The 26,375-nt window shown below is 38.6% G+C and overlaps 1 protein-coding gene across 1 annotated transcript in view; it reads right to left on the reverse strand.

The window, feature by feature from the left end:
• The window catches only part of ATP6V1H (ATPase H+ transporting V1 subunit H), a 49,445-nt gene that overhangs the window by 14,090 nt on the left and 8,980 nt on the right, over window positions 1-26,375 (reverse strand). The window contains exons 3-13 of the mRNA XM_080611347.1: window positions 25,250-25,352; window positions 23,668-23,757; window positions 19,509-19,622; window positions 18,370-18,474; window positions 17,406-17,459; window positions 14,574-14,671; window positions 12,160-12,352; window positions 8,936-9,114; window positions 8,013-8,138; window positions 6,455-6,556; window positions 115-228 (exon numbers count right to left, since the gene is read on the reverse strand). Of these exons, the coding sequence (XP_080467473.1) occupies window positions 115-228; window positions 6,455-6,556; window positions 8,013-8,138; window positions 8,936-9,114; window positions 12,160-12,352; window positions 14,574-14,671; window positions 17,406-17,459; window positions 18,370-18,474; window positions 19,509-19,622; window positions 23,668-23,757; window positions 25,250-25,352 (1,278 nt within the window). The remainder of the gene's footprint in view (window positions 1-114; window positions 229-6,454; window positions 6,557-8,012; window positions 8,139-8,935; window positions 9,115-12,159; window positions 12,353-14,573; window positions 14,672-17,405; window positions 17,460-18,369; window positions 18,475-19,508; window positions 19,623-23,667; window positions 23,758-25,249; window positions 25,353-26,375) is intronic.

Below are 26,375 nucleotides of genomic sequence, written 5' to 3' on the forward strand. Positions count from 1 at the left end.
AAAAATGTTATTCTCCCTTAAAGAAATCTATTGCCTTGAATCCTTTCCCCACACTAAACATTTCTCAGTGTTAGTAGTATATTAACTAATCACATATATTAATTATTCACATACCAGTTGTGAACCATCAGCTTCTGCACAGCCAGTAGTGCATTATAACGAACTTGCTGGTCTTCATGATGCATGTGGTTCATTACCAACTGCTTACCACCAAGTTGTTCAATCACTCTAAAAGAGAGAAGGGGAGCAGTTTTATTGATGTTACTTCAGCTTCTGGGTAGCTATCCTACCCAACCACCTCATGTTCAGGCATTAAGAGGTTAAGTTTAAGTCACATAATATTTGTTATAGGTGTTTGTTTCCTAACATATATGTCTTATTTGACACATTACCAATGCAGATCTCTCTTACTACCTATGAATTTAATGTTTTTTCGAGAGTTCACAGCATCAGAAAGGGTCTGTACTGGACTCCTCTTTGCTACCCACTACCTACTTCCATGAATTTTGAAGTAAACAACGATCCAGGAAGAAGCCCTTTTCACAGAGGGTTATTTACCCAGCTTGGTTTGAGACAGTTGGCAGGGTACTGCACTAGCTATGATTACTTAGGAGGAGGTAATGCCCTCCTCTCGATAAATTGATGATAACCACGTCACTCCATTTTTTGCAAGACTAAAGCCCCAGTCTAGTCCAGCAGTGCCTAATCCAGAAAAAAGGCTTGTCAACACACCAACACCTATTAAATCACCCAGCTGGTACACCTCACAGTGTTTTCTGACATTCAAACTGTACTAGAGTCACAGCTATTCCTGTACAAGATGCAGAACTGGCTGCTAAGGTACCATTTCCAGAAAAATCACATGCTTGAGCTCATCTTTCACTACAAACTTTACCACAGTAGTCAGCCATAACTTTTTAATAGCTATAGCAAATCCCACACAAAATACTGATGAAACCTTTTATCACACCATGAATATATCATCTCTTTAAAAAAATATGGAAAGCAATACACTTAAAACTTTAAAAAGTATCACCATCCAGATGACACTCTACATGCAACATTTTGGTCTGTCATAACAAAGAAAGGTTGGAAAGAATTTGCAAGGAATATATGAACTGATTACTCACTAACTAACATATGGGTTTTTACATCAGTTCTCTCACAGGTCTCTGAGCAGTTAAACATAATATCCTGTGAAGAGGCTACCCTTTGCATTACTATTAACCTGGTGTTATCCTGCCATCCTAAACTTGCATTAGCTATCTGCTTTTATTACTGTTCTTTTCACGGCCAAACTAATGCATTACTGCTGCACAATGCATTTTTGCGAACTGCATAACAAGTATAAAAACGTAGCATGGAGATGAAAAAGAGGATTTCCCATTTCACTTTATGACTCGGTCAAAACCATCCGGGAGAACACAGGGAATATTATTTCCCAGAAATATCAAAACATATAAGGATGTTGCATACAACAGGAATGCATTCAGAGAAGTCCAATTGTTTTAAGCTGGAAAATCATGGCTAAGAATTAAATTATTAGCAATGTAAACGAGTCAAAAAAAATGTTTATGCCTGCCTTAAGCTGCCTCACATTTTTATGAGTTAAATATAAAACCACTGCACACAAGGCCAAGACTATGAAACACAAACAAGAATTTTTTCCGCATTACAAGACTAACTTAAACACTGAATTTTCAGGAATTGAGGTAAAATAAGGCATTAAACTCAAAAGCTTCCTTACATTAGGAACACACAAGGATCAAAATGAAAAGTTAAAGGCCTATAATCACAAATGGTAGTAGGATATTTCAGATGACAGTACATCACTGAAATTATGGCTAAGAAAATGGCGAGCCAGAGAACAGCATTCTTGCATAACACTGCCTAATGGTACAAATCCCTTCCCAGACATGTGTTTTATACCCACAAGTAAGAAAGTGTGAGGCAGGTTCACAGTTAATCCTATTCCTTCAAGTTCCAAACCTGCACAAAACACTAGTATTAGTTCTGTTATTCCTGTCCGTAGTTTCTCGCTACTCGTGTGGTGAGGGACGGAAGCACTAGTTCCCTCCAAACTAGGGCTGAGACATAGAGCATTCACGGAATGCGGGTCACCAACGATTTATTGCGCAGTTAGAATTCCTTATATCTGCTGCCTGAGCACCTCCCCAGGGTCAGCTGGTTCCTGTCCCTCCTGGCAACTTCCCGTCACATCACGTGATCTTCCGTGCGCCAATCCCTACACCTGTCCTCAGCTACTGCTTACAACAGCAGCAGATCCCAGTGAGCCAGTTACGATTCATGCACAACTTCTACAGTTCCCCATAATAACAGTGCACCAAGCCAAAACAGTGACAATTCAAACAAGTTTCTGGATGCTGAAGAGCCAGATTTTAACATGGCCCATTTAAAGGGAGGAAAAGGAAACAGAAGATGATGATAAATGAAAATAGTTTAGACCATTATAGCAGAAAATACTAGTATAAAATCCACACTACATATCTAAAAGCAGACCAAGATAAAAAAGAGAATGCAGTTAAACTGTTTCTAAATCACAACCTAAGCAATGGAATGGCTCTAGGAGTCAATCTCTTGTACATGCAAAATATAAAACCCATGTTCACAGCATTCAAGTGACTGAAAGAGTTGATCTTGCATAGCAGTAACCCTTGGGCCACATGGAAGTTGTACTGGAGGCTGATGTTTAGCCCTGCATTTATTTTCAGTGACAAAAAACTCCAATGCCATACTGCACCTCTGCTGTTACACTGTAAAAAACACACATGTGGCTGAGCCTCATTAGAAGTCCACAGTGCAATCGCCTTGAGAACCTGGTCCTCAATGTGCAATTTTAAAGGCAAGATAAAATTATTTAAGCTGACACCACTAGAGAACAGCCAAGCAAAAATGCAGTACTTAAGTTTAACAAACATTTTCTTTTGTCAGACAAAGGGAAAGGTTAGCCAGAACTGTCACTCTAGGTCTCCACTGTGCGCAGCAAGTAAACTCAAGAAGTTTTAGGTTCGAAATCACCTCTGCAACCTTCGAAGGCTGAAGTACAATCCAGTTAAGAGTTAAGGATAAACACTTAACAGAAAAAAGCATTTAAGACATTTGAATTCTGTTATTCTTCTAAACCAATGAAGAGCTTCCACTCTCAAAGTGAGTCATGCAATGACAGTGTGAAATGCCAGCCAGACGTGGGAGGAGTAAACTATACTTGATGAAATCCATCCACAGGTCCTTGAAGGAGCTGGCAAATGAAGTTGCTAAGCCACTGGCCATCATATTTGAAAAATCATGGCAGTCAGGTGAAGTTCCCAATGACTGGAAAAAGGGAAATATAACCCCCATTTTCAAGAAGGGGAAAATGGATGACCCAGGGAACTACAGACCAGTCAATCTCACCTCCATGCCTGGCAAAATCTTGGAGCAGATTCTCCTGGAAGGCATGCTAAGGCACATGAAAAACAAGGAGGTGCTTGGTGACAGCCAGCATGGCTTCACTAAGGGCAAATCCTGCCTGACCAATTTGGTGGCCTTCTATGATGGGGCTATGGAACTGATGGACAGGGATAGAGCAGTTGACATCATCTACCTGGACTTGTGCAAAGCGTTTGACACTGTCCCGCATGACAACCATGTCTCTAAATTGGAGAAACATCAATTTAATAGATGGACCACTCAGTGGATAAAGAACTGGCTGGATGGCTGTGTGCAAAGAGTTGTGGTCAATGGCTCAATGTCCAGCTGAAGACCAGTAATGAGTGGCGTCCCTCAGGAATCAGTGTTGGGACTGATCCTGTTTAGCATCTTTGTCACTGACATGGACAGTAGGATTGAGTGCACCCTCAGCAACTTTGCTGATGACACCAAGCTGTGTGGTTCGGTTGATACGCCGGAGGGAAGGGATGCCATCCAGAGGGACCTTGACATGCTGGTGAGGTGGGCTGATGCCAGCCTCCTGAAGTTTATCCAAAACAAGTACAAGGTCCTGCATTTGGGTCGGGGCAATCCCAGGCACAGCTACAGGTTGGGCAGAGAAGAGATTCAGAGCAGCCCTGCGGAGAAGGACTTGGGAGTGTTGGTTGACAAGAAAATGAACATGAGCCGGCTTCAGTGTGTGCTCGCAGCCCAGAAAGCCAACCGTATCCTGGGCTGCATCAAAAGGAGCGTGACCAGCAGGTCAAAGGAGGTGATCCTGCCTCTCTACTCTGCTCTCCTGAGACCTCACTTGGAGTATTGTGTGCAGTTCTGGTGTCCTCAACATAAAAAGGACATGGAACTGTTGGAACAAGTCCAGAGGAGGGCCACAAGGATGATCAGGGGACTGGAGGACCTCCCATATGGAGACAGGCTGAGAAAGCTGGGGCTGCTCAGCCTGGAGAAGAGAAGGCTGCGTGGAGACCTCATAGCAGCCTTCCAGTATCTGAAGGGGGCCTACAAGGATGCTGGGGAGGGACTCTTCATCAGGGACTGTAGTGACAGGACAAGGGTTAACAGGTTAAAACTTAAACAGGGGAAGTTTAGATTGGATATCAAGAGGAAGTTCTTTACTGTAAGGGTGGTGAGGCACTGGAATGGGTTGCCCAGGGAAGTTGTGAATGCTCTATCCCTGGTGGTGTTCAAGGCCAGGTTGGACAGAGCCATGTCAATGGCAGACGCACTGTTTAGTGTGAGGTGCCCCTGCTCATGGATCTTAAGGTCCTTCCCAACCCTAACTATTCTATGATTCTATCATTCTATACATCATGGTAAGAAATCAATGTGGAAACTGACATACAGTCCTCAGGTATTTTAAGCTTTTAGTCCTAAAATTGCTGAAGTCATGTTTAGTAAGAATACACTGTATTACAAAGGAAATTATTTAAAAAGAAAGAGATTGATGCATTTTAGTTTGTCCATCAGAACAGAAAGTTAAATAAGCCAAATTTGTAAGTATAAAGCAGCTGAAGTATAAGAAATTGATAAAAGAATGTGGGTTAGAATAGTATTATAATAGTTCTTATTTGCTAGTGATCACTCTTTTCAAAGGTTGATGCACTTCTGAATAGGTTTAACACCCTGACAGTTGAGCAGAGCTGCAGTCCCACCAGCAGTACTTCTTCCCAACTACAGATGGAGATGCAGGTCCTGTTCATCCACTCATCTGACTTCACCGCTTTGGTGCAGCAACTGCATGGTCAAACTAGTCCAAGCATTATGCCATATTTGGACAGATGTGGGCAAACTGTTTAAAGATTATGCAAATCACTAATAAAATGGTTTCAGACAAAGGGCAGCTCAAAGCAGGAGCATCCAGTAACAAAGCTTCTTTAGATTTGCTACTTGCAGGCAGCAGTGCAAGTTTACACCTTACTGAAGAATATCTTGTTTTCCCTCCAAATAGCAGTTGTCATAAATCTCTTTTGGAAGACACAGGAGCTAATTAGCAAAACCCAGTTAATTTGTTCCAATATTTTAAAAATACTTTCAGTTCAGGATGCTTACAAGACTACAAAGGCTGTGAGTTTTTCTAAGTGAATAAATGTTTTTAGCATATATACAGCTTGAAGTTTTAGTCTCTTGTTCATGTTTCTACTACTGTCAGGACAGCAGACTGAAGTGTTCATGAAATTCTCAACATGCCTAGGAGACCATCCTCATCTGCCCCATTAAACCATATGCAGAAATCAGAAACAGACCACTATTTTGCTGCAAAAATTAAGCCACATGTCCCTTTGGGTGACTGATGAGCACGATTCCTGCAAAATCCAAAGGCCTCTTTCTGCTTCAGTAGTCTCTATTTACCTTAGAGATGCAATTATTCAGCAAACATCTCTGCTCCCAGGTTTAAAAAAAAAAAAATATGCAGAAATGTCTGTCTGTGTATTTTAGACAGGAATTCAGATTGACAATAAACATTAACACTTCCATTAAAATGTGTGTTTGCGTAGCTAAAAGAAAACATGGTAAAATAGAAGAGTGATAACTGAATATGTGCTAACATCACTGAATTTATAATTGCAATTGTTTGTGAGAAAAGAAATCTTATACCTGTACTTTTAATTCACAAAATAGACTTAATGATTGAAATAGTCCACCCCTACTGTAAACCCAATAACTCATAATAGAAGGTAAGAATGATGTTGCTTAAATTCCTGGTAGTTCTTCTGATTTCTTCTGGTTCACGTCTTTTGCCTTAGTCTAAACAAATTAACTCAAGACTTCTTTAGACATAGGTTCCCATCACTGTTAAGAGACACTGAAATACATTAAGCCAAAGATTTTGTCTGTATTTTCTCACCTGATCTAGTTTGTGTTTTCTCACCTTCCTAGTGAATTAAACTTAAACATAACCTGTAATCTTTATGTAGCATATTTTAATATAAATGCACAAAAAAAGCCACAAGCAAAGGATATACTCTAGCTAGTCTCTTAAGTAACAACATGTTGGCATTTTTCTTACCGTTTCCCACGGGGATAGTGTCGTACGTACTCTCCCACATCATGAGCAGCTACAGCCAGCACTTGTGGGTCATCAGAAACCTCCAGAAGTTTTGTCAGGATTCTAGGAAAGGATTTGAAACAATCAAGTCCCAGGTTTTCGTTTGGGGTTTTGCTTTGGGTTTAAGCTTAAAATAACGAAGTCTGTAACCATAAAAATACAAATCACCTAAACAGCAAAGCTAGAACAGAACTTTTTCCAAATACGCAGTTGCACTTAAAACAATGGAGATCCCACCCTTGTTAAAAGAATTAAACCATTCACTAGACTGAGTTTAGTGAGCTGTATCTACAAATATCTATACCTAAGGTTTACAAGGTATCCCCTTTTTTCATACAGATGTTTCAAGACCAGCAGGTCTGAGTTCAAGATCAGCTGTACTTACCAAACATATAAACACTTATAGACTGGAACAGAGGTGGGACACAAGCACAATGCCTACACAAGGCCAACAGATGATGCTGCTTTTGTTATACTACAGACCCCAGTCTTGCTTGCATGCTTTTCCCAGCTCCTGCACTCAGGATCTCACACTATGGATTCAGAGAACGGTCAGGCAACATTGCTGGTGACACAGCAAGGTGAGTATGACAAGCCTGCTATCTATCAGCCTTCCTCCAGCTCTGTTCTTCCCCTCACTTTACAATAGTAACCTTGCTCTTGCAGGAGAGGATGAAAAAGGGCAAAGTTTTATGGAAAACACTGTTACACGGAACTGTTTAAAAATTAAAAGGCATCGTAGCAGTTGAGAACAAAGCAGCACACCGAGTTCTTTGGTTTATACAACCATGAACAACTCTCAGTTCAAGACTGCCAATTTTCTGTTAGGTCTGGCACTTATTAGCAAATGCTCAACAAGGAGAACAACACATTAGCAATTAATAACAATGCAATTAAATATCTGGGAGCTCTTACAAGCTGCTTAAAGCCTAGACATCTTTAGAGTACATACTTTCAGAAGCCAGCAAATAAGTCCTTAACTCCAAAAAGAAAGATGAGCTTCAGCTTCACTTGATTTAACAATCTACGTATATCAAATACAATCTCAAGACAAAATAATCAGACCACAATGAAATGCAGCAAGTCAGATTTTCCATGGAACACTGCCATAACTTTCAATCCACAAGTATTCAAAAGATAGGAGATCATTACACAGATCAACAAGAACACAAAACAAAGACTAAGGTATGGTAAAAGCTTTTTAATTACTTCAATTAGTCTAGCTGTTTTTTCAAGTGAAAGCATAAAAAGCGTCAGCAGCACAAATTTGTATGCAAGTTAAGCTAGACATGCTCCCTCCATCATCATCCATACGTTTTGGCCAGTAAAAGCAAATAAACAATTCTACTTCTGAACAAAACCACCCATGAGTAAGAACCATATATTCTAAAAATAACAAGATATTCTGATTTGCTTTCATTCTAGACATTGCTTCATGTTGAAATGCAAAACATTAGATACAGGTTCAGTTAAACAGAAAATATTAAAGAATTCTGTTATTCAAGACTTGAAAACTTACTTGAGTAGCTCGTAATTCTTCTCATTCAGTCTTACAGCATTCTCCCGCCAAAACTTCTCAGACTTGTGTACAGGACTCCACTCCAGCCTTCCTGACTTGAGCTCAGAACTGTACTCATCGAAGGAGCTGCAACATATAAGACCTAAATGAAATATTGGCTAAGCTTCTGCAGAGTTTGAACTGTGTGCCCAAGCTTGTCCCTATCAAGACAAAGGTGGAACACAACTTGCTACAACACATATGAAAGTCCTCTCTCTGCAGAGCACGATAACCGTGCCCTGTCTCAGAGATCAACACTTTAAAAATAACAAAAGGCATGAAAGGCAAGAAAAAAATTTGTTTTCAAACATACCTCTCCATCTACCCCAAAACAAAATCCCTGAAGAAAAACAAGCAAATAGAGGAAAAAACAAGCCACACAACCACAGCATTCAGGAACTTAACTGGCTGTTTCACCAGTTTTCTAGGATTTAACTTCCCCAACCAAGGATCCCAGTCCTTGTCTTTCATCCAATTAAACCTTTGACATGAACTACAATATGTAGTTCAATTTATGCATAACAGCAAGAACTATGCAAATGCTAATAAAAATTTGAGTTTATCTGGATAGCAAAATGTACCCTAATCAGGTAAGTCTTCAGTTTAGACTGGAACCTCTATGAGATTCCTCTGACATCCTTTAACAATTTATCAATTACAAAGATGATGCAGCCAAAAGTGAAGATTTATTTCCTACTCAGCTTGTAAATACACACTTGGAATATGAAACTTTTATCTACAATCAGCATCTCTGTACACTCTACCTTATGAACTAGCATTTATGTATCCTAATTCTGTATGTTATTTAGCCTTAAAAAAGAAACAAAAAATTACCAATGTTCATATTATTGCTTTTTTTAAAAAGTTCTCACTGCAAAGCATACCTAAGGTCCTGCACACTCTCACCAAGCTTGTCCAGTAGAAATTTGATATCTTCACTTATGTCTTCATCATCATATTTCTGCTGATCCAGATTCTCTAGCTGCTTCAAAACTTTACATTGAATCATGGCAAGAGCATATTCTTGGCGAGTTTCTCTCTCAGTAGATTTCTCTAACAAATTCTAGGGAAGTAAAAATTCACTTTAAGACCAGACTACTTTGAAACAAAGTGGTTATTTTTAAGAAATTCTTACTGTTGCTTTTTAATTTATTGACAGAATTGGCCACTTCCCCAATATAATCATTCCAAAAAAGTAAAGTATGAGTCTACCACACAGTGGCTGCTTTAGACCTACATTTAGTAGCATAAATTGCCTAGGACTGACCTTACAATGCAGGAGGAGCATCCATATCTGTCACTACAGCAGATGAATAGGAACTTATCACAAAAATAAAAAAAAAAAGGCTCTGTCTTGCAAGGTAGAAGTAAAACAACCCTATGTGCTGGAAAACAAAACCACTACTGAATTCAACGTAGGTCATTTACACTTTTTCCCCCCTAGATGGTGTTCTACCTTCAATACTAGAAAGTATTAAGGCACCTGCTTTGGTCATTTTCCAGATCAAATTGGGCTGACTACAAAGACTAATCAAAGAAAAAGGCCAGGTTTATATCCCAAATCCCAGACTGTCTGCTATAAGCAACTACTTTTATCTAGGATTATCATTTTAGATTTTTATGCAGCAATAGCATAAAGCAGGAAAGCTTCCCCCTGTCATCCCCCACCTAAAAAAAGAATACCCACAAACAAAAAACAATCTGAAGTCATCTTTCCAACTCAAGAGTTACCATCTGGATTAGAACAGCTTCTTTTGAATTTGGCAGTATTCCAACTAAACATTTTTATTCAAACTGAAGCTTGTTGGTAAGACTGGAATTACAAGCACAGAATGCAATAGTCAAGTTTAGTCTCATTTATTCATTACACTTCTACTCAGTTTAATCAGCTTCAAATTTTGTTGTTCAGAGCTAGACACCTGCACTTTTTGATAAAGCTGAAAACACGAATTCCATATAAAAGACAAAGTCCTTAACAAACAGAACATGTGTTTATATAAAGAAGCCTTAATATCTACCAGAGTAAGCAAAGAAACAATACAGAAGGAATTTGACTCCATCATCCTCATTCATGTCACAGAACCATTACCCTTCAGGTTTCTAAGATATCAGACATCGTATCAGCTGCAAGAACACCGCAAGTAAATGTTAAAACTTGCATACTGGAAGTAAGTCATATTCCTCCTTTAATGTGCAAAACCCCACATTTCAGTAAGAGAACTGAGAAGTAAAAGGTAATTTACAGAAAGTAATGCTAAATTATTTGGAGTTAAAAGTGCTAATGAGAGCAAAAGAACAAATAATGACTCTTCAAAGACAATATATTCAACAAGCTCAAGGAGCAGATAAAAGTTAGGAGAGTACAAACATGAACACATAACTAAACAGAATGGATCAGTAAACCACTCAGTGATAAAAAAAAATCTTAAGGTACAAAATGAGTTGCAGGTAGGAAACACATAAAAGACAGAAGTATGAAAAATGAGGGAAAAACACCCCCACATTTTAATAGGGAAAGTAATTGATTCAAAGCTGCTTTACAGAAAAAAAAAATACTTTACAATTACATGCTTCAGGCAATTAACTTGCCAAAGAGGTGAAACAGGTCAGATTTGGAGAAATTAAGTAGTAGAGGAGACATATGTAAGCTGTCAAGGCTCATGACATACCTTCAGTAATGCACAAGTAGTAGGGATGATCAGAGGAATCACCAAGCCCAATCCTTTAGGCAATTCACCTCCCCTCTCCCAAAATGAAAAAATTAAAGGGGCTATTTTGCCTCTGCTACATATCTTAACTTCACTTTAGAACTCACAGGTCTGATGTCTAATTTCTAATCTATTATTTCTTGGCTCTCAGTTTATAACCTCATTTTCATGCCAACACTAGTCTCTAATGTTGAATTAAAAAAAAACAGCTAAGTTAATTTCCCTGAAGCCTGGAACAGAACCATCTTACTCTTTCTCAGCCTTTTTTTATTAAAAGAACGCTTCATTTTTGTCTCCTCTTGTAAAACACACTAAATTTAAGAACTAGCAATTATTTCTCTTACTTTTTAGGACCTGCTGAGCCCCTCAGCTTCCCCCCACCCCTCCCAAGTTATTTTGCTATACACCCATGCGTAATCCTAACATTAAGATCCTAAAGAACACCAGAACATCTACAGAGGTCTGCATAACAAGAATAGCCCCTCATGCCACTGACCGCCTTCAACAGAAATTTTTCTAACTGGCAGATGCTTTTGGCTAGAGAGACTAAATTACAGAGTAAGCCCCTCCACACAGCTTATTATTGCTGATCAGCAAGTCAGTAAGCAACAATTCGCCTCTTGCCATCCTAATCTGCTTGCAACATCTCCTACTGGAACATAATCAACACAGAGGAAAACAGTTTCCAATGTCTACATCTATTCAAGATAAAAATCCTGTTTTAAAACAGGATTACAAGTTGTTATAACATTCCTGTATTACATACAGGACACTTGACAAACATACACATAAAACTACGTGCACATGCACAATTAGCATCCATGAACATAAACTGGTACTCTCACATTGAAAACATCGAGCCTCAGTGGCTCAGCTATTCCAAATTATCTTAAACAGAACCAGCGATGGACACAAGAAGTCAACTAACTGCTTTTACATGGATAGTCTCATGCATCTTCACAGAGCCACCAACAAAAGTGGTTTGGACTAGTAGATAAAAATAATTTCTAAGTCAGTCAGTTAGACAAATGTGTTTAAAATAATATTTTTTAATTAAAGCTTCATAAGGATAAATTTATCAAGTATGAGTAACTAGTGTTTTACACTAGTACCAGTAGAAACAAAATCTTGAACTAAAGAAGGGAAATCACTAGTGCTTCTGTTAACAAATTTCTTTAGTCGACTTTATTTTACAAAGACATTGCATAGCAGACTTCTGTACTTGTAATAGCATATTTTTTACCTGTAGCAAAACTCAGTTCATAAAAAAATAAAAAAGAATTAAGCTTTCAACCCAGTTTACTGATACAGTCCAGCAGAAACAGCTGTGCATCAGCAACATCTGAGACCTCCTCATTTGAGAGAGAAGCACACTGGGATTGCAGTGAACAAATACTTACACGAAATGCTGCAAGGATGATTCTAGTTACTTTCTCTTTGACAGACTCCTGAAGAATATCTGACAGCACTGGAACAATATTATACCGCCGGAGATATTCACACATTTGAGGGCTAAATGCCAGCAGCCACACACAGAAAATCATCTGATACTGGAGCTGGAATCCGCATTTGTTGCTCAAGACCCCCATGATACTGAAAGATTAACATAACATACATTGAATTTTTAAATAATGACTACATTGCACCATCCTGAAACATTAAAAGTGGTTAACAGGAGTTTATTGCAAAGAGCTGCTGAGGATGAGCATACAAAGCACGCTTCACAGTATTTACATCACAGTAATACTGTACCAGTATTTATCATTATGCAAGCAGCTTGTTCAGAAAGCCATCTTTTGAAGATACAGTTATTTTCTCCTTAGCCTTACAGCCATGACAGCTTTTCCCATTGTCCTGGGTTCAGCAGTAGCAGGCATTTTTCTCCTTCTTAGTAGCTGGCGCAGTGCTGCGTTTTTGACTTTTGGCCTGGGAACAGCGCTGATAACACCGATGTTTTTAGTTGCTGCTCAGTAATGTTTACTCTGACCAAGGACTTTCTGAGTCTCATGCTCTGCCAGGGAGGAGGAGAAATAATTGCTAGTTCTTAAATTTAGTGTGTTTTACAAGAGGAGACAAGAGAAGTCAGATCTATCATTATCTCAACTCTTCGTGCCCCATGTTGGGCACCAAAAAGAACTGTCGTGGTTTAAGCCCAGTCAGTAACTCAGAACCACATAGCCGCTCGCTCACTCCCCCCTGCTCCCGGAGGGATGGGGAGGAGAATCGAAAGAATGTGACTCCCACGGGTTGAGATAAGAACAGCCCAGTAGCTAAGGTATAACATAAACCATTACTGCTACCACCAATAATGATAAGGAAAAAAACAAGGGAAGAGAATACAACTGCTCACCACCCGACGACCAATACCCACCCCAACCTGAGCAGCGATCTGGGTCTTCCGGGTAACTGCCCCCAGTTTATATAGTGGGCAAGAAGTGCTGTGGTATGGAATACCTCTTTGGTTAGTTCGGGTCAGGTGTTCTGTCTCTGCTTCCTCCCGGCTTCCCCTCTTCCCTGGCAGAGCATGAGACTCAGAAAGTCCTTGGTCAGAGTAAACATTACTGAGCAGCACCTAAAAACATTGGTGTTATCAGCACTGTTCCCAGGCTGAAAGTCAAAAACACAGCACTGCACCAGCTACTAAAGAGGAGAAAAATGACTGCTACTGCTGAACCCAGGACACCCATGTGAACTGGTGTACTGTATCCATCTTTAGGTTCACTGAGACTTTTTCTACTAGCATGTTTACAGCATTATTTGTCATTCTAGGAGAAACGGAGAAACACATAGCTACCCTTTCACAGTTATGAAAGAGAAGGAGTAAACAGACAGAACAAAATCTACACAAATTGAACTTGTTTCCTTAACTGTATCTCTCCAGAGAAGTGTCTGAAATGAGCTAAAGTAGTCATTATTTAACAAGTGAGTTCTCCAAAAACAGTTAATGGATAGAACACATCACAGATACACAAAGCACTGCTAAACAAGAAATAGTATCACAAGATCTCCAAGAAGAAATCATGCAGACGCTTTTTTCAGCTGAAGTTCTGAAAATTTAATAAACAATTTACAGCTCCATTCCAAAATAGCCAACACCATTAAAAAAAAAAAAATAAAAAATCTCCCTTGGTGAAAAAGTTTGTTTCATTAGTGTCATCTTGACACATGTGAACATCATTTGAACTTCCCCTTCACTGGCAACTTCTGATTTTTCTCCATTTCAGCATAGGCGGTATTTTTTCCACCAACCCCAATAGAGACACACACGACAGAAAAGTTATATATAGACAAGCGTTTCTCAAATAAGGTGACAACTTCCTATTCTTACGCAGAGCTATTTATGATGATAATTAACTACTTGAAGCCATGTGAATTAAAAAAATAATTGAGCATAGTTCTAGAACATGTTTCTCCTTTCACAAATATTTACTTACTGAACTCCAAACTGAAAGACAAGGAAGATCAGCAGAAACTCATTTCATTAGTCCTTACTCAAATAATAAACAAAGAACCTTTAGCTGAAGACAAATGATTATTTTGGTTATTCTGGTTATAAATGGTTATAACAAATGGTTATTCTGTTCAGACATTTATTACAGCAGTTCTCAATGGAATGTAGCATTTCTCAACATTGGTATCTGTATCCACAAGTTTCATTTGTCTATTTGATTGTATTAGTGTTTGAAAACACACAGGCTTTGCACTCAAACAGATCAGCTGTCTTCTGCAAGAGGGTTCTATTCCAAAAGAGGTCACTGGGAAATGTGCTATTCTGTGTGTACGTATATCCATATCAATTGAAATAAATGCTCACCAATTTACTCCATCTGCTTCTACCCACGCAAAGCGATACTCATTGACCCTGAGCATCAGCTGCAGACATCCAGCAACACATTGTACATACTGGGAACTCTGGGTGAAGAGAAGAACATACCACTTCTTGTAAGAAGAGTTAGATAGTAAGTACCGAAGTTCAGTTTTCCAGACTGGGCTTTACTGGCGTACTTCAACATGCATTTCTCCAATGACATTTCCAAGTCAAACACACTCACTCTTATTATAATGCTTTACATCCCTCTATTTAAAATAAATAAATAAATAATAATCTCACAAGAAAAAGTGGGAAGTAAAACATAAATGAAGAGTTTTGAAAAGGAAAGAAGTATTATGCAAGTGATACCATTTTACATTACCATAACAGATTTTTATAACCCATTTGAATATGCCTTCTTTCAGTATCTATGAATGAAGGCTGTCTTCTGTCTTCATCCACAGAGTCAATTGTTATTCTATTGAGCAAACTTTGGGAAATAAATCAGCAAGCTGGTTACCAGTCTGAAGAAGCTTACTAGAGGTCATTGTAGAAAAAGCAATGTTGAGCTCAGGCTCTTCCTACACCCATTCTCCAACAGAAAACAGCAGTGGTGTCATTACAATTGTGTATCTTCTTATGCGTTTGCCACACAGTAAGTTGCCATGCTTATCATAATGAGAAGTGTATTTATACAAAACAACACCATTAGAAAAATGATTATGCAAAATCATCCTCAAAGTTTAGCTTTGCATTTTATTTTTTTCTTCATTAAAAGCTTAGCATAGTATATTGTGCTAAGAAAAGACAAACTTTCCCATTAGGAAAGCATGAAATTGCACCACTGAATCCTATTTTCATTCAGACTCCTACATCAACAGTCACTAGAACAGAATCATTCATCTCGAAAAGCATTCTTTTTTTTGTGCAGTAATACATAAAATGGGCAGCAGTTCAAAAATGGGTTTCGGCCAACACATTGTCCTCCCACTACAGCAACAGAGATCCTAAGGCACAACTTAAGCGGCATTTTTTTATTTGTTCTCAGTCAACTTTTGACATCATCTTCACCAATACTCAGATATGCTACTGATAAAACATTGCAGGATTTTTTTCCTCTATAATCCTTTTTCTTTACTAAGTGTCTTGAAAATCTAACGGTAGATCACTCACATAACACAAGGACAAGCCTTTCAAACATTTAATGGACTGAAGAAGTTAGGCAATCCCATATGAAAAGAAACAATAAATGAAATTTAAAATATAAAGATTAACTCATTCTGTGTCTCTCATCAAAGATTAAGACCTTTACGGAAAAACTGAGTTTGAACATCTAGGCCCAAATCACCATACAGAACATTCATTTCCCTGGGTTCACTCTCACATACCATGCAAATTGACCAGCTATAAATATACAGGCAGCCCTCCCACCTCAAATAATGTATTAATTTATCTGTATCACTAACTCGCGCACTACTTACTTGGAGCTTTCTTTCTAAAGAGTCTGTCATAAAAGCATTCTCTTTCAATACTGTTATAATTAAAATTTCATAATAGATCCCAGCCCTCATTTCTCATGCTACAACTGCAGCTCTAATTCACTCTGAAATAAACTAGTCAGGACCTGCTTAGGAATCCTGCACAAGCTAGATCTGCAATCAGAACACTAACAAAGTCAAAACAACTTAATTATCCTAGAACATATCTGCACTATCAGTCCTGCTGCTTTGGAACCCTGCAGTGGTATAGTACATCCAATCAGGAGTACAGTACAATGAGTACAGATTTCTAAAGAAGTTAGAAGAGCTCACCATTCCATAGCAAGTGGTATTGCATGCTGTAGAACTATTTACTCTTTTAAGGCTGTGTGACCAACAGCTGTCAGCCTAATGAAACCTAACAGTTCTGTGTGCTATTCTGTACATGAAATACTGAAATACTTCAACTTCTATGTTCAGGCTGCAATTTTACCCCTTATCCAAGGTCATGCATAACAGTCTTTCACCTTTTCTATTTTAAACCCCAGTCAGGTGGCAATTTAATATGCTTTTCTCTATATGAAGCTAACACTTTAAAGCGATGACTACATGTAGAAGAAAAATTTCAGGTTCATATTTAAGTCTTCTGAAAAACTGAACATTTCAGGTTGCAAAAGGAACAAAAGACCAAACTGAATTCTATTCAACATTAAGCCACAATAAACTGCCTTGCTGTGCCACAACAAAACAGAAAATCCAGTTACGATGATCACTTGTGTTTGTCATCCTGCCACAGTTCATCTCCAAGCTCAACCACCATTATAACTACATAAAATTTAGTACAAATAAATACTGAAAAAGGACAATCTGTTTTCACCTGAATTCAAGCTATTCAAATATGAAAAGCTTACAGCTCTGAAAGCACTCTTGCCATTTCATGCTACACTGGTTGAGGGGCAATGTTAGCTTTTAATATCTAACATGCCCTTTCTAAGTTCTTCACATCACAAGAGCTTCTTAGTGTCAGGTTTCTCCTACAAGTTCAATAGTTCAGAGCTAAACAGAAAGTATTTTTAAAATATTAAATTAATTGTATTTATTTTTTCAAGCTTTAAAACCTCTACAGTTTTAACAACCCAAACTCATCTGGAAAATAGTTCCACTGACAGCATTCCCTGAGAAATCAGTATTTTAAAAGTACTTTTGTTTCTTGGCGCCATCACCTGGCACTCTGTTGTACAGTTCTGATTTGAAGTACCTCCTATTACAGACACCAGAACAGCTCTGCATCTTAATCTGATGAGTCAGTATCACCTGCCCAAAATAGCAAATTGACATATGTCAAAGACATACTCACATCAGTTGTGGAGACTGCTCCTGCTTCCACAGAACTTCCTGTACCACGCAGTTTCTAACAGAAAAAACTAAAGTTTAAAATCATGCTTACAGAACAGTTGTCACCAAGTTTCTTTCAACTCTCCAATCTCTCTAGTCATAAAAATATTAAGAATCTAATGCATTCTTTTCCTGCGCAATATACTATGATAACATACCGCATCGAATTTCCCCACACAAACAATCATGTCTAGAAGAATATGCTGGGACCCGACCCTGGTATATCAGAATTTTTTTTATTTAAGTGCGAATTTACTAAAGACTTTTATCCATTTTCATCTTAGAATTTGAAAACTGTTCTCTTTTGCTATGACGCTACCTTAAAGAATGACAAATCACTGGGTTTTGATAAGGACTGAAGGCAAAATCTCCAAAAATAAACAGAAAGGAGAACAATGCATCTTTGAAGCACTAACCAGCAGTAAGCAGCTCATACTGAGCTAATGGCATAAAAATACTGTCCAAATAAGTCAGCATTTCTTTCCTTTCAAGAGACAGGACTGAAAATAAAAGCTTTGTCCTACAGCAAATTGGAAAAAAGTTTTGATGTTCACTTCCTGTTGCCATGTGATTTTTCTTCCCAGCAAATAGCTCCAAGAAACAAAACAATACAGGGATACAGAAAACCTTCAAATGTTTCCTCAGTGTCCAGAAAAAAACCAAACCAAAACAAAAAAAAAAGTTAACCAACAGAAAAGACAAAAGGCCTTATTTTTTAGTTTACATTTCAAGGACTAGAATAGGAAATGTAAAATATTAAGTTAAAAACTGTGTGTTTGAATAAAGGATATTTAGCTTTAAAAATGACAAAGTAAAATTTCATTTTTAAAAAAGGAAAGCCAAAACCATGCCTTATTCACACATCTATATTCTTGAAGAAAGTTTCCAAAGTCATTGTAGTGTTTAAACAGAAGTAGTTTTTCTACCTGTGAGCTGAGCTGAGTTTTAATCCAGTTGAAATAGTAATTCAAGTCACTGCCTTCCATAAGTTCCCTTCCCCAAGCAGCCAGTTTGGCAATAATTCTTGCTGCCTGAAAAAGAATTCAATAAACAGATTTTTCAAACGCAACAATTTCAGGATTCAGTGAGAAGTCCTATAAGCTCTGGAAACTAAGTTGTTTTCATAGCAGACCACATGATGCTGTGATTTAGACTGCTGACTGAACCAGTGCTGATGACATCCCATGTTTTTAGATGCTGCAGAGCAGTACTCGAACAACATCAAGGACTTCTCTGTTTCTCACTCTACACTTTCAGTGAGTACATTGGGGGGTAAATGGGATGGTAATGACCAAGCAGCTGGGAGGGGACACAGTGGGAGAGCTGATGAAAGACTTATACTGGCTGGGCATCAGTTTGCTGGTGCTGTGCAATTGCTTTGCATTACTCCTTTCTATTGGATTTGTTTTGGGTTCCACCCCCTCCCTTCTTTCCCCTTCACTTACTAAACTGTCTTTATCTTGGCACACAAGTTCTTTTGCTTCTGCCCTCCCAGTTCTCCTCCCAGTCCTGCTGTGAGGACTGTGCAAGCAATTGGGTGGGAGCTTTCCTGTCAGCTAGGGTGAACCCACCACAAGAGCACACATTATTTCTTCCCCAGTATGCTTACAAACCATATTCAAGCAGATTTCGAGTGGCACTGTACCAGTTTGAGCATAACAGAGAGTAAGGTTGGTCAAGATAAAGGTATTTCCCTTTCACAGGATAAGAACTTAAACTCTAATATCTGTACAGCACGAGGAGCACTAGCAGTTACGACAAAACTTATTTTTCTAGTTATGTCTTACTATATCTAATTAACCCCAAAATCCCTGCTTTTCTAAGACTTTAAAACCTGCTTTGACCTCCCAGAATAAAAAACAATGCCAATAAACAATGTAACTTTTCTTTCTAAAATGTGGCCAAGTGAAGCTTGTATCACCCAGATACAGCTCATCTAGACTGCAACAGGAAAACTTTCTAGTCCAGGTAGTAGTTCAGCTTCGAACTCCAAAAGTCTCCTGAAGAAAAATAAACACAGCATTTTTCTCTATCATCTTCAGGAACAGGTTCATTTAAAACTTACCATATGCACAGTGAAAAGATCTTGTCGATTCAACATCGGCAGAAAATAGGACCACGCAGTGTTTTTGCCACGTTTTGCATAATCAAAGAAGATAGAAACACGCTGATGATTTTCCTGTAAAAATGGGGAGAGACTTGTAAAAGCATTCAACATAAAACAGTTATTTGCTTCTCTATGTTGGCACACATTACCAGAGTGTATCCTTGCTTGTAACAGCCCATAGTAATTTTTCAGACTGACAGTTGGATACAGTTCATTTCAGAAGTCCACCACTAAGATCAGACATTTGGGGCAGGGAGAAAACCTTTAAAACCCTAGTTAGATCTCAGCATTCCAACACGTGCTTGAGTAACAATGTATGTATCCTTTTGATCAAGCAAGCAGAATGGGAGAAATGAGAGAGAAGCTAAATACTGTCATTTTCCAGAGGAATGCTACTCTTCAATCAATTATGTTCAATCAGGTCCATACAAAGTTTTCTCCATATTGCTACTTCCACACAAAAGCTTGTTCAACTTGGCTGTGTATGCTACAAGTGAAAATTCAGAGATGTAAGCTAGTCCTGCTTCTCCATTCCTCTTAATAGGAAGTGAGCTCTTCTCTACCAGATGAGGCTGCAACTAATTCAGCTGTTATCTCAGGCAACCTGCATACCTAGGAGAGGACATAGCCACCAGAACTCTGTTCTCCAAGGCTTCTAGGCTGAACCACAAGAGACCATTAAGCACCTGAACCTGGGCACTGTGCAGTTTCTTCAAGCATCTCTCCTAATAACCACAGTGATATGTAGCTATTATGGTTCCTCTTAAAGCAGAACAAAGAGGCCATGCAAACCTGGAGGAGAAAGAGGAGCTCTGCTACCTCTTAATAGCCTAGAATACAAACAGTCTTCCAGAAAATCAAATACCTGAATTACTGTTTTATCTCACCATTCCCAGTAAGCTTTAATTCTTAAGAGATATCTCTCCATTTAAGTTAAGCTACTATAGCCAAGTACACAACTCCTGAATCACTGTAATAGAGAAACCCACAAGAGAACAAGTCTCTGTCTCCACTACCCAACTAATTTAATTTTCAAACTCCGCTAGCTGAAGGGCTTTCCTCCATCCATTCAGCACCCTATTATTAACTTCATGGGCCAAGAATCAGCTAGGCAAGCCTGCTTGTCGGAATATTATCCATTAAGCACAAGATGACCTGAATGCATTCATGCTCCAAACACCGTCATCTTACTAAGCATCAGAGTTACCAACAACCCTTCACTGAAAGCAAAGTTACTGCACCACATGGGCTGCAAATTGCTGCCCTGATCACTGACTAAGGAAGATGAGGTGTCACTAGTTATCCAACAGTCATAACCCTTACAGTGATTAATACTCTATACAGCAGATGTCAAACAACACTCAATCCCTCTCAAAATCTGTTGTTCAAATTATGAAATAAAAAAAAAGTAAAGATCTCAAGAACACGGGGTCTTGGTGGAGCGCCTCTGCTCTTTGAGGACTAGTCTGATGAAAAATGGAAGCTCAATCAAGTAAATCACTGTTAGCATCTACACTTGTGATACACAGAGTCTAGCTAAAAAGACCAAAAATAACTAGATCAATGAGTTCACTTTACAACATAACTAAGCAAGAGACAGATCTGGAAGCAGAAAAGCTGAAATAACTTCAACATGTTGTCAATCAGAAGACTGGCTTGCTGTTAAGGTGCAGGGTAAAGACAGGAGGGAAGGAATGGAGAACTGCCTATGGCCCTGAAAAACACAGAACTGCACCTTCCTAGGCAGCTCCTGACTGCACCAATAAAAAGGAAATTCTGAAGCTCTCACATCAAACAGTTGAATAATGTAGCATCTGTCATTTCTGAAGAAGCATATGAAACTCACTTGGGTGGTACTGCTACCTGCACCAACTACGCCGCAGGTTCTTAAAGATTTCGTAAGTAACAGACTGTGCAGTGTGATGGGATCACTAATCCAGAGAAATTATTCCAAGTGTTTATCATATGAATAGAATAATTGTTTCCTCAGGGACTCCAGTATGCTAACACTCCATCTTCAGAAATAAGCAGAATGGTGATATTCTTATAAGGCAATACCACATTAATTCCACTTCTGCCAGCCTCCAAGAGAAATCTTTCCTAGAACAATGATCAAATCTGTAAGCAGAATTGCTGGAACAATCCTAGACACCTAGACAGCTTTTGTGTGCTCAAAACACAATTGATACGATTTTTACACCTCACAAGAAAAGCATAGGAAGGTAACAGAAGAACCACAGTCATCATCAATACAGATAAAAGCTGGATATTGTTAACCTATGATAGTTTCTATAAGTTTCAGCTATCAAAAGTAGCTTTCAAATATTGTTTGTCTCATGAAACTGCAGCGAACATCCTTGCTCAAAATAATTTTACTTGAAGAGTCACTGGCACCATGAAAGACCACATCCCTGAATAATTTCTCACTTAAAACCTTTGTGTGTACTGAATTAAAACTACTTGGGCAAAGACAGGAGACTTCATATCCACTACTGTGGATTCTTCTGCCCAGGCAGTCTGCAGAGACCCTCACACTAAACTCAGAGTCACTGGTCAATATGCTGCTTTCTGACAAGAATCTTATGCCTTGAAAATGTGCAAGCAAGGCTCACTGACAGTGTGTTCCACCATCTGAACATGACCAAAAGAAAACAGAAGTCCCACTGCAGTTTTGCCTCATGGAGAGATGGAGTGTTAGGAAGTCCTGGGACAATGCCATGCAGATACCTGCACACACGCCCTCTTGCTATGCCAGCAGCAAGATATCCCAGAATAATGAAATTACACAGAGCGCTGCAAAAGCCAGTGCAGCCTTTCAGACACTGAAGCAGAACTCCTAAAGTGAAAAAGACGTCCAATTTCAAACAAAAGAGAATATATATATACATACATCTCTATTCTCCTGACAATTGTGGCTGGGTAAGACCCTGAACACAGAAATGTCAGTGCAGTCAAGAAAACATGTTCATTAGACACATATGCAGAATTAATAGGGTATATAAGAGATCACTCAAAACTACTTTCTGTGACCACCTAGTACTAATGCAATTGTTCAAGGGTGGACCAGTGACAGCCTTTATCTGTGGGGTATTAATTCTACAGGTCAGGAGGTATCAGCTGCTGCATATTGTAGCTACAGGCTATGTGCTAATGTCAAAGCACCTAAGCAAAGCAAGACATACTAACTTACAAAGACAGGCAAGTGAAATGATTACTTTGTCATCACCAAAGTGTCTCACACAGAAAACAAGACCCATTCCTCACGGAAGTAACCAAAACGAGTTTTCATACACAAAGACAAAGTCATTAAATGCATAAAACAAAAATAGGTACTCCCAACTCAGTGTCCTATCAAGGAATGACACTAAGGCTCCCTTCTGTCTTTTCTACTTCTTGATGTTTGTCACACTTGAGAAAGAATAAAGTCAAAGAAGAGAGGAAAAGAGTTAGAGTGACAAAGATGCAGATGGGATTGATCAAAAGCAGCCCTGAAGAGAAAGACTTGGGAGTGTCAGTTGATGAGAAGTGCAACATCACCCAGCAATGTGTTCTTGCAGCCCAAAAAGTCAGCCATTGGGCTGCATTTGAAGAAGCATGAGCAGGTTGAGGGAGGGGATTTTCCCCCTCTACCCAGCTCTTGTTCCCATTTTATAACTCCAGGATGCAGAATTTCAGAACATGTTGTCCTAAACAGCCTAAAGTTACATTGTAAACATGAAATTGCAGAAACTAGGTCTTGCTGAGGGTGGCCAAATTAACACCTTCATAGGAAAAGCTTCAACAACTTCAAATTAGAAGTCATATCCTACCTACACAACACAAAAAGTTACAAATCATCCTTTAACATCCAAGTTTCACATGAAGTGTAGCTGAAAGCCAACAGACAAGAATACAGGTATGTTTTATTTCCAGAATATGAACATATGCATATATATATATATATATTCACATAAGACTAATTTAACCCATGAGACTTTAGGTCTAGCACAAGATCTGAAAATGTATAAGAATATTTTTAATACAGTATGACAAACACCTGAAGAGACCTGAATTAGGCTAAAAAAACATTCAAGCATGCATTTAAAGACTTGAAAATAAGATAAGGTTATTGACCTACTTGCAGCATATCATCAACCATAGTCAGAATGTACTGAACCGTCTGTTCCTTGGAGATATGAGTCATCAAGTTTATAAATGTTTTAGCACACTAAAAAAAAAAAAAAAAACCAACCAAAAAAGACATTAAAATTAATATTAGCAATTGTCTTCATTCCTTTTGGTAATATAAACTAGGACCTCATTAATTCACAATTAAGCCTTACATAAGCATTGAGCATCCCAACATTTTATTCAGTTGCAATAAGAGCTGAATACATTTGACATTATACTACAAAGAAGATTTTCTGTCATGTTGATCGTTACCCTTTACAAATTGGTTTACAGCTTTCAAAGGAAATAAAAATTACTCACTAGTGAAAGTCAGCACAGTGTTTTGTTGAAAGACTGATTAGAAAAATCTTCACCCCTGTTCTTTTTTATGGCAGTGAGAAGAACGAAATAAACTGACAAAACAGCAACAAACCCAAACATGGTATAAGAAGGTTTCAGCAACTTAAACATGAGGGAGAGAAGACAGGTCACTCTCACCCTGTTTACTCCTATACCTTGTAGACAAACTCTTGTTCATATTTGAGCTGGTTTCCGCCTCCTGGACAACTTTACAATTTCAGCAACAGGCTGATATAATAGGCTGAAACATTCACAACACTACCTTTTACACTTTCTCCTTTCCCTTCACCACATTCAACTAAAACTGAAAGAAAAATGGAACTCTGAACTGGTACACTGGGGCATATCGTGTACCCCATATTTGCTTTTATAACTATGGAAATTATGGTCCGCTACATACCAGTCACACAATACAATCTCGGGGGGGAAGAGGGGAAGTGGAAGAAGAAAACCCACTAAACACACAGGTCCACACAGGACAGCCTAAAATTGAAGTAGCACAAAGGGCTGGGAAGTTTCGCATATTGAGTGCATTTGCTACTCTTCACCTTCCCCCCTGCCTCCCCAATCCTCTTGATCTCCGACACTCTTTGATAGAAACTCAGGCTTCAAGACTGACATTCCAGTGCTTCAAATATTATTTAAGTGTCTTTGGGCATCCTGCCTGGACTCCAATAAGCCAAATGGCATGGGTCACATATCAATCTCATATCAACTATGTCCGGTACAGACATCTCCTATCTTACTGGGGCTACAATGACACTAGACACCTATGTTTAACTGAATCTACCTTAGCAGTCAGTGGACTCTATTGCTGGAACTACACTATAATTGTTCAGCTAACTAAGCAGAAATCTCATTGTTAGTAGCCATCATCAATAAGGCATAAGGAAAAAAGCTCAAAATAAAAACGTGACTCAAGTACAAGTGTGCATGACTAAGTAAACTGGGACGAGGAAAGCCCTGAGCTAGCTTGTCCCACTACAGACTCAAAGTCAGGTGACATTTCATAATTATTTAATAGGTTTTTAAAAGAACGTCCAACCTATATCTAGGCAGGGAAAAGAATTATAATGGCAAATTTTAAACTTCTTTCATAACATCTTAACCATATGCAGCAAACAATAAAATAAGAGTTAGGAAATTTTCCTTCCATCTTCCTCCCCAGTAGATTATTAAAAGAAAGTTACTTGATTGCCTTCTGTTTGCAACAACTCCTGTTTTTCTTCTGGATTTCTTTTTTGTTCGAATCTTTGAATAAATTCACAGTCTTCACCTGAAATCATCTGCCCTCTGAAAAGAAAATATGAAACTGTAAGTAACATGAACAACAAGTTATGTCAAACTTAACAGCCAGGAGAGAGAACTGAGGGTATGTGAGAATAAACACCCTGCTAACACCAAGGTCAGTGCAAGGAAGGGGAGGGGACACTGGAGCAGAGATTCCCCTGCAGACCATGGGCAATCTAGGCTGTTCCCCCTGTAGCCCACTGAGGTCCACAGTGGAGCAGATGTCTACCTGCAACCTGTAGAGGTTAATGGTGAAGCAGTGGAAATAGTTGCAAGAACTGAAACACACAAAGCTAGCATATTACGTGAAAATTATAATAGAGATTATGAATAATAACCTAATCCAACCTGAATGAAGTGCTGAAAAAGAAAATGAATTGTTATTTTAAATTTGCCATAAGCATTGAAGAGACTTTTACGGACTACAGAGAACTTGGTTCCTAATGTATTTTTAGCTTTCACTAACTATGACATTCCAGCTTTCCCTGCTTGTTTAAAAAACTATATGCATGCAAGCTCATTCTAATGCTTATCAAGGCGGCTTGATGTAGTAAACTGCTGCGGACACCTATAAGATATCAGATCTCTACTTGATCTTCTCTTACTGAGTTACTGCCATCATAGTACTATTTCAGAAAGCTGTTGACTCAGCTGAAGAGCTGGCAAAATATTGTTGGGGTTTTGTTATAATACAAAACTTACCATCATAACAAACTTGCCAAAATAGTGCAGTCAGGTACTCTTCAGGTAAGAAAACTAATTTTAAACCAGGTAGTCATGAAAATATCCAAGACTTTAATAGGTCACTAGCTTTATTAGTTAATACTAGAAGCGCTTCAGGAAAGAAGAAAATTGTGCATATCATCAATACAAAAGCCACAGGGGATGAAAGTATTAGACACTGCTCTGTTTCATTTATTTCCAAGACGCATCCCCTCTTACATTTCCACTGAGTCAAATGCCTCTTCCACTTCTCAAAACTATGTAGCACAGATTCTTTTAATCCATCTATTACTCTGGGTTAGT

The sequence above is a fragment of the Psittacula echo genome (assembly GCF_963264785.1).
Source record: "Psittacula echo genome assembly, chromosome: 2".
Lineage (NCBI taxonomy): Eukaryota > Metazoa > Chordata > Aves > Psittaciformes > Psittacidae > Psittacula > Psittacula echo.